This window comes from Triticum aestivum, chromosome 1A, assembly GCF_018294505.1.
Source record: "Triticum aestivum cultivar Chinese Spring chromosome 1A, IWGSC CS RefSeq v2.1, whole genome shotgun sequence".
Taxonomy (NCBI): Eukaryota; Viridiplantae; Streptophyta; class Magnoliopsida; order Poales; family Poaceae; genus Triticum; species Triticum aestivum.
This window is the reverse complement of record NC_057794.1, coordinates 468,284,959-468,303,580: the sequence shown is the minus strand read 5'-3', so window position 1 is coordinate 468,303,580 and position 18,622 is coordinate 468,284,959. Positions and strand designations below refer to the sequence as shown.

General features: G+C 46.3%; 1 protein-coding gene across 10 annotated transcripts; it reads left to right on the top strand.

The window, feature by feature from the left end:
- The first annotated feature begins 11,297 nt into the window (after positions 1-11,297).
- LOC123057454 (uncharacterized) lies at positions 11,298-16,555 on the top strand. 10 transcript variants are annotated; one of them, XM_044480424.1, is made up of 16 exons: positions 11,299-11,548; positions 11,630-11,856; positions 12,251-12,346; positions 12,445-12,617; positions 12,733-13,505; positions 13,580-13,732; positions 13,826-14,083; positions 14,168-14,358; positions 14,493-14,561; positions 14,667-14,741; positions 14,838-15,057; positions 15,266-15,461; positions 15,562-15,654; positions 15,740-15,981; positions 16,072-16,147; positions 16,257-16,555. In XM_044480424.1, the coding sequence occupies exons 5-8, from the start codon at positions 12,741-12,743 to the stop codon at positions 14,285-14,287; spliced, it is 1,296 nt and encodes a 431-aa protein (XP_044336359.1). In that variant the 5' UTR covers positions 11,299-11,548; positions 11,630-11,856; positions 12,251-12,346; positions 12,445-12,617; positions 12,733-12,740; the 3' UTR covers positions 14,288-14,358; positions 14,493-14,561; positions 14,667-14,741; positions 14,838-15,057; positions 15,266-15,461; positions 15,562-15,654; positions 15,740-15,981; positions 16,072-16,147; positions 16,257-16,555. The 10 variants fall into 10 exon arrangements, with proteins under 10 accessions (XP_044336398.1, XP_044336405.1, XP_044336387.1 ...); XM_044480463.1 differs by having other exon boundaries at positions 11,298-11,548; positions 12,251-12,617; positions 13,826-14,052; XM_044480470.1 differs by having other exon boundaries at positions 11,298-11,548; positions 12,251-12,617; positions 13,826-14,052; positions 14,168-14,388.
- Positions 16,556-18,622: the final 2,067 nt, after the last annotated feature.

The window sequence follows — 18,622 nt, the reverse complement described above, 5'->3', positions numbered from 1 at the left end:
CACCGGGGGCTATATGGTAGCCCCACTGTCAAACTCCTCTGGCTAAGTGAAAGTGTTAAAGCATTATAGTCCGGTTGCCTAGTCCACTGCACTATCACCTCCTTAATGGACCAAGACATTGGATCAAGTGTGAACATGCGTCTTCTGTGAACACCCCCGCATTATATGCGTGGGGGCTGAAGCCGACGACTGCCATCTTTCAGGTTATATACATATATACATAAACGGCCGCACAGGAGGCATCATAGCACTTTTGGGCAAAAGTATAAATACAGCCTTGATAAATTCAATAAAACATTGTTTTTACAATGGGAATACATGTTGCTGAAACATAATATTCTTTGAGCACTGAGCCTCTATTGAACGAGCGCCTTCAAGAACTTCTTCAAAGTATTGCTTGGCAGCCACTCAGCCTATGGCCGAACCCTGTGCCACAACAGTGGTGGCATCCATCTCCGCCCAGTATGTTTTGACACGGGCAAGGGCCATCCGCGAGCCTTCTATGCACGCTGACCTTTTCACAGCATCGATGCATGGCACAACGCCAAGGAATTGTTGCACTAAGCTAAAGTAGTTATTCGGCCTTGGCCCTCCTGGCCACAAATGATCCACAACAGACCTCGTGGCCAGTCCGGATAATCTATGGAGCTCGGCCCAACCGGTCAATCGCTCATTCAGCAGCAGCGGACGGACTGGAGCGTGAAACTATGACCAGAACAGCTTCTCCACTTCGGGACCTTTCTGATCCTTGAAGTACTCGGCGGCATCAGCAGCGCTGGCAGCCAAATCCATGTACGTGTCCGCAGAACTCCATAGCCGGTCCAGAGGAGCATACTTCGGATCTCCGAACTTAGTCCGCAACAAGAAAGGCTTCCCAGACACGATATCTGTAGCCTGATTCAGCTCCTCCTTTGTCACTCTAATTTTGGAGCGGGCTTCCTTGGCAGCCACCCGGGCCTTCTCCAGGTCTGTTGCTTTCGCCCGGTTTTCCACTTCAAGAAGCCGGTAACAGTCAGCAACATCTTTTAACTCCACAGTCATCTTGGAAATTTTTTCTTTGCTCCCACAATGTGTGGCCTGTTCGGCCCTTAACTCTTCGGCCGGCTGTAAAGCGGCCGCATTGCTACTCCTGGCTTGCTCCTTGGCTCGGGCAAGCTCCGCCGGAAGGGTCTCCATGGTGGCCGCTCCATCTGCAGTCACAAACATATTAAAGATACTAGCATCAGGCCTCTCTTATTAGGTGACAATCGCCAGAAAACTCACTGACCCTGCGCCTCGTCAAGCCGCTTGTTGACAAGCACGATGTCGGCATCTGCCGCATCCAGCTGCCGCTTTAGTTCGGCATACCCATCAGTCTGACTAGCCACCGGATCCTCCACCACCTGCACATAAAGGCAGTCTGGTTATTACCTAGGACTATGATCCTCTGTTTGCCGTCGTTTTCGACGACAACCAGAGTCTCAGGGGCTACTATCTACACAGGGCACATCTAAAAATGTGCGGTACTTTCAAAAATGTACATCATTTCACGTCCCTCAAAACCCGTCAGTAGACTCATAAAGGCTTCATGCAGCCCGCTTTCAGCGGACGAAATCCTTTCAATCACCGTACCCATCAATGTGTGGTGCTCTTCTGAGATAGCCGCTTTCTGCAGCAGATCCCTCCGTACATCCGACCGCATGCCAGATGGTGCCAGACTCTTTTGATTGCTCTCTTCGAGAAACGGATACTGAGGACTTTGGGTGGCCATAGGATTACCTTCCCGCCTTGCCGGATCAGGAGAAGCCCTCCGCGATGACACCTCAGGGTTGCCCGCTTCGTAAGGCGGTGTGGCAGGGGGAGGCATTTCGCTCTCCATCATCTCCGGAAGAAGATCCCCCGAAGACGAGCTCAGCTGAGAAGGGCTAAGATCCGAACTGCAAGATAAATGCTTCGATTACTTTCCTCAAAAATAGAGCAAGATATTTTCATTATTGAATACCCTTTTACTTACAGCTCGGTAGAGGGATGATCCCCGCGCGGACATTGTGCGGCAAGAGTACCATCTGAGGCAGGTCCCTCTGGCAGAGATTTCTTCTCCCGTTTGGAATTCTTAGTTTCCGAATCTTCAGAGGTAGACCTCTTCCTTCCCCGGGGAGAGAGAATGTCAGATTCTTCCCCTTGGTTATCCTCCCTCACGGAGGTGCTCATTCCCTCGGTTGGAATAGGTAGCGATGGAGGCCCGCTTTCGCCCTCTTTATTCCCCCCTTCATCTTCCTTTGAGGGCACCAGGCAAGGTGCTGGCTCGAGCATCTTTTCCAGCATCGGATTGTCCAAGCCTTCAGGAAGGGGGGCCGAACACTGGATCATCTTCGCCTTTGTTATCCAGTCCTGGTCAAAGAGCGATTCTTCAGAATGATGTCATGATAAATAAAAGGACAATGTGTTCGGCCATGGGATTACTTACTTGGGCAGCGGTGCGGTTCCTGCTCAGGCCCACATCCTCAGTAGTGTCCGAACACTCTATTTGGGGTCCAAAGAACGATTTGTATGTCTCCTTGTGTGTCATGCCGAGGAAATTCTGAATAGTGCGCGGTCCTTCCGGGTTGAATCCCCTCATGCGGAGGGGCCGACGTTTGCAAGGCTGGACTCGACGGACCAGCATAACTTGCATTACCATAACCAGACTGAAATCTCCCTCGAAGAGATCTCGGATACGGTTCTGCAGTATTGGCACGTCCTTGGCTGGACCCTAGCTCAGCCCCCTGTTGATCCATGACATCAGTTGTGGTGGAGGGCTCGAGCGAAAGGTGGGGGCAGCTACCCACTTGGCACTTCAGGGAGCTGTGACATAAAACCACTCCCGTTGCCACAATCCAGACACCTCTGGAAAGGAACCCTTTAGCCATGGAGCGTCAGCAATTTTGCTTATTAGAGCACCTCCGCACGCTGCGTACTGCCCCTCGACCATCTTCGGCCTCACATTGAAGGTCTTGAGACACAGGCCGAAGTGAGGGGTAATGCGAAGGAAGGCCTCACACACGACAATAAATGACGAGATGTGAAGAAGGGAATCCGGGGCCAGATCGTGAAAATCCAGCCCGTAATAGAACATAAGACCCCTAAAAAAGGGATCCAGAGCGAGGCCTAGTACTCAAAGGAAGTGGGAGACGAACACAATGCTCTCGTTGGGTTCCGGAGTAGGGACGACCTGCCCTCGGGCGGGCAGCCTATGCGAAATTTCAGCGGTCAGATATCTGGCCTCCCTCAACTTCTTGATATCCTCCGTGACGGAGGAAGGCATCCACCGGCCTTGAAGGCTGGATCCAGACATGATTGAAGGTCTGAAGTACCTGACCTGGGCTTTGGGTGTTAGAACTCGAGGTGGGGGAAGGATTCGATTGAGCATGGGAGGGGAAAAAATTAAAGGCCTTGTCCCTTTATAAAGAGGGTGAATATCAAGCGTCCTCCTCGTGGCCGTTTGGGACTTGCCTAAGATCTAGGAGTCCTAGGCACGGTTGGGTTACCCACATCCGTATTAATGAGAATCCCGTAATAAAGGGAACATGATCTCTGCTTTGACAAGACGTGTCAAGAAACCGGCTCGCGTTATGTACGGGGCTGTTTAAAGAAAAATGGTTAAAATAATTACCGGGCCGTGACGTGATGTCATGCAGCCAAAACGTGTCAGCAGATTAGATTTGTGGACATATTATTCTCTCTAGGGTGGTATGTGGAAATTATTTTGCAGGTGCGGACACTGTCATTGTATTCAAACTCTTCCATGGTGGATTTGAAGGAGGAACCCACCTTGCAATGTCGAAGACAATCTACGTGCCGGACTTATCGTCATTGAAGCCTGGTTCAGGGGCTACTGAGGGTGTCCTGGATTAGGGAGTATCCGGACAGCCGGACTATATCCTTTGGCCGGACTGTTGGACTATGAAGATACAAGATTGAAGACTTCGTCCCGTGTCTGGATGGGACTCTCCTTGGCGGCATGGAAGGCAAGCTTGGCAATACGGATATGTAGATCTCCTTCCTTGTAACCGACTCTGTGTAACCCTAGCCCCCTCCGGTGTCTATATAAACCAGAGGTTTTAGTCCATAGGACAACATACAATCATGCCATAGGCTAGCTTCTAGGGTTTAGCCTCTCTGATCTTGTGGTAGATCAACTCTTGTACTACTCATATTATCAAGAATAATCAAGCAGGATGTAGGGTTTTACCTCCATCAAGAGGGCCCGAACCTAGGTAAAACATCGTGTCCCCTGCCTCCTGTTACCATCCGGCTTAGACGCACAGTTTGGGATCCCCTACCTGAGATCCGCCAGTTTTGACACCGACACCGGGCAAACCCAACATTTGACCAAACACATGATTCGGAGCTCATGCATATAAGGCCAAACTCGCGACGCCGAACACTCCCTAGGGTATTCGGTCTTTATGTTGTAAACCGGGTCGAAACAGTGCCCTTTGTAATAAGCCCCTGGTGTCCAGGTACGTGTAGTATTCTGACATGGGCACATGCCAATACATCAGCATCCTTCTCAATTGGACTGAGAATCCGAGGTATGTGTATCAACAAGAGACAGTAAAAAAGGTTTACGTAGGGTCTTAATCTAAAAAGAATCCTTGGAACGGGTCCCTGCTGCACGTCTGCGCCTGTGTCTCCGTTGTGTCGTATTTTGGACGGGTGTAGCACGATGGTCATCTGGAAAAGAAAGGAACTTAATTGAAAAGTTTTTGTGCAAAAGGTAGGTTATACTAAATAAACCATGTATAGTTCAAAATGAGTAAAGTTGAGCCTAATTGTCACTTGTTTGCGCGCGTTGAGCCCCTTGTATTGTAATGAGGGTATAGCCATCAAACCTGCATCTATTACATATAGCTGCGCCAGACTCGTCCAACCGCGTTCGTGGTCTTAACGACGTGTCAGATGCTTTAGTTGGTGAGGCCGTTTAGTGTGCGGCTGTCAAGGCAGCCGCACGGTCTTCCGTGCGCAAGGAGTGCTCAATATTTCCATTTACTATAATGATGCCATGTGGACCGGGCATCTTAAGCATGAGAGAAGCGTAATGTGGTATTGCGTTAAAGCGAGCGAAAGCTTCACTCCGAGCAGTGCTTGATAACCACTTTGGAACGGAGCGAGGTAGAACGGTAAATTTTCGCCGCGGAAGTTATCGAGAAAGCAGAATATAACCTCTAGTAGCAGGGCGCCTGTGCAATGGGCCTCTGGGCCTGGCGTTACTCCTTTAAAGGTACTATTGCTGCGGCTAATTTTTGTTGGGTCTATCCCCATTTTGCGGACTGTGTCCTAATATATCAGGTTTAAACTGCCGTCGTTGTTCATCAGGACTTGTGTGAAGTGGTATCTGTGAATTATTGGGTCTAATACCAAGGCAGCCCATCCTACAAGCCGGATACTTGCCGAGTAATCCTGATGGTCAAAGGTGATTGGTTGGGACGACCAGTGGCAGAACTCCGCAGTGATAGGCCCTGGGGCATGTGTCTCTAGGAGTGCCGCTTTGTTTCTCCCCTTTGTCACGTGTAACACGTTTACTGTTTTGACTTCTGGTGGGAATTTCTTCTGTTCCTAGTGCTTTGCTTGCGAGGCTCGTCCTCGTCTTTGCTTGGTGTATGCTGCCCCTTATGTTCGGCGTTGAGCTTGCCGGACCGCTTGAACACCCAACATTCTCTATGGGTATGATTTGCAGGCTTATCGGGGGTGTTGTGGATCTGACATATTTTATCCAGAATCTTGTTTAGGCTAGATAGTTCATCTCTATTGCCTTTGGAGGGCAGCTTTTGTTGACCTGGCCGAGAGCTTCTAAATCCGGCATTTACCGCCATGCTCTTCGGTCTGTCTTCTTTATTCCGGTGCTTGTTTTTGCTGCGTCATGGTTTCCCGTTTCCGTCCTTGACTTTGGATGTACTTGGGTCGCTGGTGCTGCATCGGGCTAACCAGCTATCCTCGCCCACGCAAAAGCGGGTCATGAGGCTTGTTAATGCTGCCATTGTTCTCAGCTTTTCTTGGCCGAGGTGTCTGGCAAGCCATTCGTCTCGAACGCTATGCTTAAAAGCTGCTAAGGCTTCGGCATCCGGACAGTCGACTATTTGGTACTTTTTAGTGAGAAACCTGTTCCAAAGCTTTCGGGCTGACTCTCCGGGCTGCTGAGTTATATGACTCAAATTGTCTACATCCGATGGTCGGACATAGGTCCCTTGAAAATTTGCCCGAAAAGCGTCTTCGAGCTCTTCCCAGCTTCCAATGGAGTTTTCGGGGAGGCTTTTATGCCAGTGCCGAGCTGGCCCTTTGAGCTTGAGGGGTAAGTACTTGATGGCGTGCAGATCGTCTCCTCGAGCCATATGGATATGGAGGATGTCGTCCTCAATCCAGACCCCAGGGTCTGTCGTTCCGTCTTACGCCTCTATGTTTACGGGTTTGAATCCCTCTGGAAATTCATGGTCCAGCACCTCATCGGTGAAACATATGGGGTGTGCGGCACCCCTGTATTTTGGTGTACCTGGTGTTGGGATGTTTGTTGTGTTGCATTGCATGTTGGAGCGCACTTGCATGGCCCGCAGATGGATCTGGTTGTGCTGTCCTTTTGATGCGAGCCCTCACGCAGATCGCGTGCCATGAGGTCGTCTATCCGACCGGATGGCCGTTTTGTTTTTTGATTGCGGGGGATCTAAGGCCTCCTCATTGAATTCAGGTAGCAACTTTCGCTTCGGGTAGCTCTTGGTGTGGCGATTACCACCGTACTTCGCTGCAGTGTTGAGTACTTCACTCCATCTAATTCTGAGTGTGTCTTGTGCAGCCCTGAGCCTTTGCTTCTGCTTTTTCAGACTCCTCGCAGTGGCAACAAGCCTTTGATGGGTATTCTGTTGCTCCGGTGCCTGTCCGGTGTGATGTTATCCAGACAGTTATCTTCGACGGAGTCGGGTTGTTTGGTTTGATTCTCCGTGTTGCCGTGGTCGGATGATGGTTCAATGTCGTGTTTGTCGTTCGCTGGCTCACCATGCTCTATCGCTGGGTTTATATGATCGCTGCTTCTGCCGAGGTGGGATTTGGAGCGGCGCTTACGCCACCACTTTGAATACTTCTTGAGGGAACAACCCTTTGCTACGTCCTTCCGTTCTTCGTCGTTGTTTTCTTTGGGTGTGTCCACCATGTATACATCATATGATGAAGTGGGCGACCAGTGCCCTGTGGGCAGTGGTTCCTGTTTGTCTCCTGCATCGTCGTCCATACCGTCGATGCTTTCGGAGTCGAAGTCGAGCATGTCGGTCAAATCATCGACAGTGGCTACTAAGTGGGTGGTAGATGGGCGGCGAATTTCTTTGTCACCCACATCCCAATTCTGCCGGACATAGTTCGGCCAGGGCTCTCCTGACAGAGAGAGAGAGAGAAAGACCTTAATGAGTTCAGTATGTCGCCAAAAGGTGAGTGCTGAAAGATATCTGCGGAGGTGAACTCCATGATCGGCGCCTAGCCGGATTCGATGGGCACGGGCGCAGGCGGTTCGGAGTCCATGGCCGGGCAAGAATCCGGCAGTTTGGCGTCACGACTCTTGTGAAGGGTAAGGTCGATACTCGGCTCGATCGTCGATGAAAGTGTGGCCTCCGTGCCGGGGTCTATCCACCTGTCACTGGATGGCGCAATTGGCTCCAATTTGAAGGTCGGAGCGGTCGCCGGCGCGATCTCCCGAACACTGTCCGATGGTAGAGCTAAGTCATGCTCATCGTGATCGTGTGGCGCACTCGGCAAGGGCTCAAATCCGTCGAAGATCAAGTCTCCGTGGATGTCGGCTGTGTAGTTCAAGTTTCCAAATCTGACCTGATAGCCAAGGGGGTAGCTGTCGATCTGCTCTAGATGGCCAGGCGAGTTGGCCTGTAGTGTGGAGCTGCCGAATACAAAGATCTCTCTGGGGAGAAAAGTCTCACCATGGACTGCATCGCTATCGATGATCGAAGGAGCCATCAAGCCTAGTGACGATGACACAGAGGAACTCTCAATGAAAGCACCAATGTCAGTGTCAAAACCGGCGGATCTCGGGTAGGGGGTCCCGAACTGTGCGTCTAGGCGGATGGTAACATGAGGCAGGGGACATGATGTTTTACCCAGGTTCGGGCCCTCTTGATAGAGGTAAAACCCTACGTCCTGCTTGATTATTCTTGATAATATGAGTAGTACAAGAGTTGATCTACCACAAGATCAGAGAGGCTAAACCCTAGAAGCTAGCCTATGGTATGATTGTATGTTGTCCTATGGACTAAAACCCTCTAGTTTATATAGACACCGGAGGGGGCTAGGGTTACATAGAGTCGGTTACAAGGAAGGAGATCTACATATCCGTATTGCCAAGCTTGCCTTCCACGCCAAGGAGAGTCCCATCCGGACACGGGACGAAGTCTTTAATCTTGTATCTTCATAGTCCAACAGTCCGGCCAAAGGATATAATCCGACTGTCTGGATACCCCCTAATCCGGGACTCCCTCAGGGGGCGAATGTAAAAACGCCCTGGCTCCTCATATTCATTCGACGCGTGGAAGATAGCCCTTATTGGGCGCAGAAGCCAAGAGGTCCAACATTTATGGGGCCGGACACTACTTAACAAACATTCGAAATTTGGAGAAGAACCCGCCTTGCAATGCCGAAGACAATACCGCGTGTCGGACTTGACGTCATTGAAGCCTGGTTCGGGGGCTCCTGAGGGAGTCCTGGATTAGGGGGTCTCCGGACAGCCGGACTATATCCTTTGGCCGGACTATGAAGATACAAGATTGAAGACTTCGTCCCGTGTCCGGATGGGACTCTACTTGGCGTGGAAGGCAAGCTAGGCAATACGGATATGTATATCTCCTCCTTTGTAACCGACCTTGTGTAACCCTAACCCCCTCCGGTGTCTATGTAAACCGGAGGGTTTTAGTCCGTAGGACAACATATACAATCATACCATAGGCTAGCTTCTAGGGTTTAGCCTCTCTGATCTCGTGGTATATCAACTCTTGTACTACTCATATTATCAAGAATAATCAAGCAGGATGTAGGGTTTTACCTCCATCAAGAGGGCCCGAACCTGGGTAAAACATCGTGTCCCCTGCCTCCTGTTACCATCTGCCTTAGACGCACAGTTCGGGACCCCCTACCAGAGATCCGCCAGTTTTGACACCGACAAGGTGGTTGAGTTTTGCACCAAATACATGAAACAAAGACCTATAGGTTTGCCCCTCTCTCGCCACGAGGGAAGGCTGAAAGGTAAGCCGGTCCTTACTAGCACGCAAATGGCTGCACTTGGAGAATTGGCAGAGAAAGCCCATTTGATGGTACTGCTTAACAACCCAGTTCTCAGCGCTTATGCCGAAGAAAACTTGGCGGAGATACGCAAAAGCTTCTTACCAATGGTGCCTTCATCAGATGTGGAGATGAAGGAGCACACTAACAACTATGCCGAATGGCCGAAGGCTCGTTTGGCATAAGGATCCATCGATGAAATTGCTACATGGTTGGCACAAAAGCCATCACCTACAATGTTGACGTACCAAGCATATGACATAAATGGATACACATTCTACACTAAGGAACGTGATCAGAACACCTCAGATCAGAATAACTTTGTTCAAATAGAATGCATGACTGTAAATGAAGCTGATAAAAGGGTATACTATGGAACCATCAAAGAGATTTGGGAGCTTGACTATGTGAAAGTTAAGGTGGCATTATTCAGGTGCGCATGGATCCCTCTTGGTCAGGTAAGGATTGCTGAGTACAGGAAGACATGTGTTAACAGGACAACAATGGCATATCACGCGGACCCATTCATTCTTGCCAGTGATGCTACCCAAATTTTCTTTGTGGAAGACCCCTTGCATAAGAACTGCCATGTAGCGATGCATGGGAAGAGAAGGGTACTAGGTGTTGACGATGTTGCCAATGAGGACGAGTATGATGAATTTGATGAGTTGCCAGCCAAGGGATCAAGCACCCATGGAACAGAGAAGCATAAAATCATCATAAAACTCAAGTTCATTCGGGGTCAACGTAATGATCCAAGTTCCCCCATGTACATGAGAATTAAGCTGTAAGACTAGTCTTTATGCCTACCCTGCAACTTAATTCATTCAATTTAGAACTGTCGTGTGTACTGAATTTGTGAGCTTAGCCCGGTTTTCTGTTGATGTAAGAACCATTAATATGTTGACCTTGATATGCTGTCAGCTCAGGCAATGAATATGAACTGTTTTTGTTGTTATTATTATTATATCATAGAGGTAGCACACTCAACTGATCTCACTACAGTATGTGTGAACAAAAATATGCAATCTGGTTTGTGAATAGCACACGGTTCATTGATGAAAGCCATGTGCAGACCAAACCCTGCCCACGATCTGAGTTGTGCTTTCTGATTGGCCAGAATTCAAACCCACGGATCATACGTCTGCACCGTTGGATGCTCCCAGATCGAACGGTGATCCTCATCCCTTTCGATAGCACATGCAGTTCTGGTTGTAATTTTATTTTTATGCACAAAATGCACGTTAATCTCAAAAAATGTCTTAAATATAGCTAACGATACCTGAAATGCGCCAGAAAATCAAACCCATGGTATAATAGTGATTGCATACCGTGGACATTTTTATGAAGCCAGACGATGAAGTCACCGGCCACAGGAGTTTGAATTGACATGTCTCCTTTTGGAAACCATGATCCTTCATGTGAGATGCTCCGGTTTGGAAGCAGCGGTCATCAAAACTTGTGCCAAACTTTACCAATTTTTTCCACGGGGCCGTGAGAGCACGCCACGGGCACACACCGAATTTGATGATGTCTGAACTCCATCTGAATTTCCTGTAATTAAAATACCAACTAGGCCTATGCAAGTGGCCGCACCTCACGGCCGAAATGTTTGAAACTTCTCCCTGTTTCTCGAACAAATGGATGCAAACTCACAAAGTGATGCACAAATGATCTGTAGACCTTCTTTGCTAGGCTGATAGTAAGGGGGTATCATACCGAAAATTAGAAGGCGAGGACGAGCGCGCGCGCTCCTGGTATCTGCAGCCATCGGTTTTGCTATGGGGATGTGTTTTCTGGAACGTAATAAATGAGGTGTCATTGTATGTGGACGGTATACGGGCATGTATGGTTTGGTGTACGTACAAAATGTAGGGGGGCAGCGACGGTCGAGATGGTCTGTTTTGGGGCTTCGGTTATGTTTCAAAGTGTACCACTGGTACATCCACATAGGTTAACTGTGCGCCGCTGTCGCCATCGGCGGACGGCGACACCGACAGATGGTGGGGAAGTTCTGTTTGTGCGGGCTAGCTAACTCATTTATTACGAGACCGTCCCAGCGACCCCGTCCATATCTGCTCATTTATCCCCACAAAGTCGAGAGGAAGAACCCTAGGTACACCTCATGGAGAACGCCAACCAAGGTGTGGATCCGCACGTGCTTGATATAGTCAATTGCCCGGATTGTGGAAGGCGGGTGGTGACGTTTGTGGCGAGGCGCAGCCAGTTTGCGGGCAAGAGGTTCTACAAGTGCCGCAACCACAACGTAAGTGGATCTTGGTTGGAAGTTTCTTTGCCATTTTTTTAGGTTTTTTCTATCTTACTCCACTTTTCCAATCCATGGCAGCTGGGGAGAGGCGGGTGTGATTTCTATTGGTGGCAACAAGCATATGCGGAGCACTTGGCTGGGCTTGGACCAGTCGTGCCTCCATTGGCGCAGATCAATCAGGGAGAAAATGGCATCGGAGGAGCAGATCAAGGTGGTCAGATGCAGCCGGCGGATCTAGCAGGAGGCCAGTAGATCGGAGGGCTGGATGCCTCCAACATGGCATCCACGGCGGCCGATGTTGCAAGGTCTTCGATCCACGTGGTGGCTGTTGGTCGGCGTCAGGAAGCCACAACTCTTGATCCCGCATTTATCAATATGGTCATGTCTGTCGGCAATATGGCTATTTGCGTTGCCATCCTTTACTGGTTGTGGCTGCAATCGTGATCGATGCGCTTGATGAGTCGATCCAATATTAGCAGCTTATGGATGCTTAGTAGGTGTCAAGGGTTAAGTAGTATTAGCGGTGTGCGCGTGTTAGCCATATGCTTTTGGCTTGGTAACCTTGTTGCTTGTATGTTTGGACCTATGGCTAGTTTTATTTAATGAAATGTTTGTAATGTAGACGTAATGATGGACAACATCTGTAGTATGTTTCCTTTCTTTAAAAAATTCAGTGATGAATGCTTTTATTGCATGCAGTCCACGTGGATGGGGGGCACCTACCCATGTGCCTACAACAACTAGCATTTTGAGCCATGAAGTAACACGTACCACAGAGTCGGGGAGTTTCAGACGGTGATGTTACTCACCAACCACCCGGCTCGCAGCTGTTTTCATTTCCCCAGCCCCATTCACATTCCCATCAACTTGCCATAATGAATGCTCTATGCCAGGTGTAAAGCTTGAAGGTTGCTTTCTCTCAACCAGGGGGTGTGCTGGTGGGGGTTCTCGAATTGCAATGTTGGTCTAGATCTGGCTGACTAGCTCGATCCAGACGAACTCATCTGCGTGAATCGGCCTCTTGTTCTAAAGTCTTGGTTCACGGGCGTCTACGCGAGATCGTCAGGTATGCGAGTTGTAAGTTCTGACTCTGTTTTCCTTGCAATGCTTCTGTATAGTTAGATCTGAGGTCTGGATTCTTTTTGGAGGTGTGATCTAAAACATGTTAATGCTTTTTGAAGGTTAATAGATGGAGGAAGAGGATGAAAACCATGGGTGGGGAGGCGGAAGTCATGAGCAAATAGAATTTACTTATGGTGTTGCTAAAATTCAAGGAGATGTTTTGGATGATCAGACAGGGCTGACTTTGTGGCTATCTGTCAAGCATGTAGTCAAGGTCGTCACAAGATTTGATGAGTACAAGAGATGGCTTGTGTCTGAGATTGGTTTTGATGGTATGCTCAAACTTCCAATGCTGGGGAAGATGGATTTAAGGATGAGTGTGTGGATTATGCGGAAGGTGAAGGTTAAGTTGCACACAATAGTTGTTGATGAAGATAGGGTGATTCCTTTTGTCCCAGAGGATTTTCACAAAGTTTTTGGGGTGCCATGCGGCAACCGTGCTGTTCGTGGAAGGGACCGCGAAATCAAGACTGCAGCAGTAGAGTTCATGAAGCTGACAATTGGGATGAATGCATCACCTGCTCACAATTTGAAGGCGGCAAAATATTTTCTCAGTAGGGATATAACAGAGGACTCAAGCAAGATTGAGAAGGATTGTTTCCAGATTTCTTTTGTTATCTTTGTGATGGGTTACGTATTGTCATCGGGCACAAAATACGAGCACATGACGATTGACTTTTGGGGCGCTCTTGCCAATACTGAATTAATATCTCAATTTAATTTGTGCGAGTATGCCGTTGATAATCTCATGGCAGCCGTGATCAAGTTGCAGATGGAATATCATAACAAGGCACAAGTAGTTCATCTTTCCGGATGTCATTTGTTCTTTCAGGTATGTTATATCTCGTTGTTGACTCGAATACCCTTTTTTCTTGAAACTGAGCAATCCATTTGTTTTGTGAGCAGATTTTCTTGTTGGACAACATTGATCTTGGGATTTTCAACATGATACATTCTGTATTCCCGCGAATCCAGTGTTTTGACTATAAAATACTTCGTCAGATGATTACGATGGCGCGGTGCGAGCAGCGAGGGAGTATAACCTATGTCCCTGGTGTTGTAAGTTCCTGATCAATTTTTTGGGTATGGTGCAGACTAATAATATGGATAAGCCCTTTTACACGGACTCATTTTTTGTGTGTGTGTTTGCAGCTGCGGCCAGCAGATTCTGTGTGCTATGTCTGGGTCTTTGCGGCTAGCTCATTGTGTATGGAAGGTAAATCACGTCCATCTTCACCGAAGCAACCATCTTCAAGGATGTCTGTGACACCTAAATATCAGACATCAAAGGTTCGCTTAGATGGGAAGACAGGGCCATTCAACTATCTTGGGGACCCTATGGCTGCGCATAAGTCAGTGGGTCCAAGTGATTTTAGCAAGTATGTTCGTCAGATTTGCAAAGATGATCCGGTATTTGCTGTGTCATTGTTGTTTCCCTTTTTTGTCTGTTGATGTTTTTAGATATTCATTTAGCAGGATGACTGTGTCCAACAGGCCCTGCAGGAGTTGAGCCTCATGTTGAAGCAGCACAATGCCAAGTGCATGTTGAGCACGACATTGTTAAGGAACCAGTTGCAGTCTGACATGTTCTTTTTTTGCGGAAAAAATGGTTGAACTTGTGAAGGACCGATGTAGATGTTGTTCAAATCGAGGATTGTCGAAGTGTATTAGTCTCCAGAACGCTGGTTTGTATTGTTCAAGTGCTTATATATAATGTTAGTCATGATTTACCGCAATAAATATTACAAAGCATTTTCTTTTTCATAATTTCAGTTTTGTTTTTCTTTTCATGTTTTTTGTCTTATGTGCATGTATACAGATGCGGCTGGTAATCACCGCAGGACAGTTTTTGAAGTTGGCCGTCGTCTTGATATGGGTTGTGATGAAGGTATCATGTAATAGTGCCTTTGTTTTTTAGATTCATCTACTATAGGGCAGGTACACTGTACGGTTTTGTAAAATGTTAATTTGGTGCTATGTTATTATGCATCAGTCCCCAGAAATTCAAATGTTGAGGAAGGCCAGCAAAGAATGAAAAGGATTTGTGTTGAACAGAACAAAAACAAAGGTGGTATATATTTATTGGATTTTCTAATTATATATGAAATGTATGGAACACGCATGGGTGTAACATATATATTTATGATATGCTGAATTGTCGCAGAATTAGCAGAGGGCGAGGCGCGGAATGAAGATGATGCCCCTGTGTACAACAATCCCGTGGTGCAGAGAGAACCAGATGATACGACGAAGATGTTTGAAGACAGAATTGTAGTCTATGCATAGACTATCGTTGAAATGGTTAAATCTCTATATGATACAAATGCAGAGGAGGCAAATTGTGTTTACTTTCATTCAATGGAGGCTAAGTTACCCAGGCTTAGGTATGTAATGTTGGCAAGTTTTTGCACTGATCCATGGTCAAGGGGATATGTCCCGCAACCGCCTCCAATCCCGTTGGTAGAAAAGTTCAATGACTGGATAGCTGGTCAGAAAGACCTTGATTTGAATAGTTATTTTTACATGTGTCAATTTCCATTTTTTTGCTGCTCATTTTTCACATTGTTTAACATGTTTTTTTCAATATCTTAGCATTTGGTTCCTGCACGCATCGCCAAGGCTGTTGAGGGTAAATGATGTATGTGTTCAGCAGTAGATTGTTGGATCGCATGCTCTTGATCATGAGGTTGCTACTCTTCTTCTGCGGAGGTTTCATCAGCTTGACATTGGGCTTGGGGGAGTAAATACATATATGATGTGGAAGGAAGTTCTTGAACCAGATTTTTCGGTGCGTTCATTTTGTACTACACATACATTTGTTTATTCAGCACAATGCAGTTCAGCAATGTACATTGTAATGTCAAATAATGGATTTCCCCCCACAACAGATGCACGCTCTTGCTGGGGAGAAAGTATTGCACGTGAAAGCTGTCCAGGGTGTACTTGCGCAAGCGATTCATGATATAACAACATGTAGGATGGTAAGCTCATCTGCCTGTTGGAAGCTTTTTTTATGGGAGTATGCATAATTGTTCTCTTTTTTATAACATTTCTGAAATGATGTAGTTTTTTGTCCCTACCGTGCTCGATCAAGGGTGGGCGGCGTATATGTGGGACATGATGAGGAAGGAGATTCATGTCCTCGACCCTTTGTGTCGCAAACAACGTAAGCTCATGCATGAGGAGGCAGTTTCACAGATACATGCTGCATTATTCAGCTGCTTGAATGAATACTTTGCAAAGTGGCATTGCACATCTGAAAGTTGGAAGCGCAAGTTCCCAAAGATTACAAATGACATTTTCACAAGGTATTTGGGTAATTTGGAAATCAATGTTTCAGGACAAAGGAATGATTTTGTTAATGTTATTTTATGTTTTTCATGTCTTTGTTCTTGTAGGGATGAGTCTGGAATATGCATGATGCATGCAATTAGGAATTACAGTGGGGAGAAGATGATGTGTCCACTGACGAAGGTAATTGATCGTGTCTGAATCTTTTGTATTTTTTGTATTAAGAAATGATTTCAGTTTGACTATATAGCACTTTAAGAGCTCAATAAGCGGTTGATTTTGAAATATGCAGAATAATATTGCAAGTTTTAGGAAAGTGGTTGCATATGAGGTTTTCCGGTTACGGGATGATCAAGGTGAATTCATGGCTGACGATGTTCTGCGTGCTACATTTGGTGAACCCGAGGAATGATTTGCATGAAACAGGTTTATGTGCTTCGGGTGTTGGGTTTTATCACCTAGGAGTAAGTAAATAATGTGGTAAGACGAGTGCACTGAGATGAAGGAAATGCTGAAAAATCATGTATTGTATATGTATGCGATGTATGATGGACTATGTTTCAAGTAATAATGTTGTACTTTTTATTTAAATGTTTACGGATGTGAACAAATAGTTTAATGTCTTAACAGCACTAGATGGAAGTTGTATGGCCATTGTAAGCGAAATGTTTTCAATCAACTCTAGTTCTCGCAATTTTAAATGTTCTTGCTTTTCAAATGCTTTTTTCTAAAAGTTTGCATCAACCTTTTTAGCATGTGGTGGTAAATGGAAGTTGGTTTTTGTAGAGGAGGGGTGGTGGGTAGGTTGTGGATTGCAATGGTTCTCACATCACTTGCTGTGGGATAGGATATTTTGCTTGTTGTCTTTATCAAAGGAAATGTTGATCTTTTATGTGGGATTTTAATGAAATGTGCAATAGTTGTATTGTCAGAATTTTTTGTGTAGTTGATAGAAGAAAGCTTGTTGGTGTACAGGGAATATAGCATGTTGCCACGGAGTTTCAGTGATTATGTTTTGAGGAAATTCAATTTTTTCAACTTTTATTGGTGCTCATCAAAACATGGGTTAATTAAATATACAACTTTTTTATTTTGTTGTATCATATTATGTGTGTACGTACAAAAGTTTGTTTTTCATATGATGTCGTACGCAGGTAAATGGGTAATGGAGAAATGGATGGGAGGGACATGCGTTTATTGGGTTTGGTTTTTTGGGTGGGGGTGTGCTGTTGGGAGGAGGGTATGGGAGTAATGGATGGGAAGATGAGTTCTGTGGTATTTTTCATGAGTCCCTTGTTTTTTTAAATGGCCGAAGTTAATTTACCGACATGTTTAGCTGTTTTAATTTCTTGCGATTGTAGTGAATTTGGTTTCCCTTTTATGCAAGTTGAATGACATGGTATAACTGGTGTATTCAAAAAAATTCAGGAGCAGTTGATGCATGAAGGCAACCTAAGAATATATGCAAGATATGTGCAAGGTCAAGGGCATGGTAAATGTAGGTATGCATATAATGTTTGTTCATCAGCATGATGCTAGTTTGATCATAGAAAGGTAAGTGCGTAGTAGTAGAGGCAGCTCCAGATAAAAGTCATATTACATGAACATACTACTTAGTTCATAATCCGACGGTGGTCATCAACATAATTAGGCTAAAAGTCGATGATGTACACCATAACTAGGCTAAAAGTCTTGCCAATTAACTTCATTACATAGTGGAATATAGAATATATGATCCATAGTACGCGTAGCGGTCGCGGTGACCAACATCATAATGGTTTGTTCAACCAGGAGTGATGCGCGTCCATAGCTTCTCTCATTCATGAACATTTTGCACTGGATTTAGGCTGCCTTCTTTTGTAGTAACATTGAACGATGGATTTAAGCATGGTCATCCCCGTACATGTTGTCTGGGAGGCGCTCTTGGTTCCCCGTCATGTGGAGAACCTCATACGCTAGCTGCATATACAGGTATCCAGTTAAAGCCTGTAGATAGCATTAGATTGTGGCTAAGCATTTTTGTTTGTGGGTGTCTGAATTCTTTCTAATGTATATTCAAGAGGTTTATAAGCTTACCGGGGTTGGCATTATATGGATTCTGGAACCGTTGTACACCTTGATGTAGTTTAGGACGTAGAAGCCACTCTCAGAACTGAAAGGTTTCAAGTCAGAAACTCATTACTTAGGGGAAGACAAGTTTTTGTGGAAATCCGACCCTTAAGTAGTTTTGTTGGGTTAACTTAGGAATTGCAGTTCGCGTGCATGCCATAGGTATATTTGTAAGTCCAAGGAGATGTAGGGAAATGCCAGTCTGGACAACATGCATGCAGGCATGTGAATAGGCGACGCATGATGCGCTTGCATATTTCTTTGTGCTTGTCTTCTAGCGATCCTGGTGGGGAGGTGGTAAGCATGGGATCCATTATGCGTAGAGTTCTCGCAGTGATGTCGATCTCATAAAGACACCACCCCTTTGCGACCTCGAGTATAACAAAAACCTAGTTGTTGATGCAGGGGACACAAAGTTTTAATTGTTGTTAGTATGCATTTCATCATGTTTGAAAGGCATAATAAATAAGTAGGCAATTTGTATTGGCATTTGGATTTGTTGGACTTACTTTCGTGCATTCCTCCAGCTTGTAATTAAGGTTTTCTTTG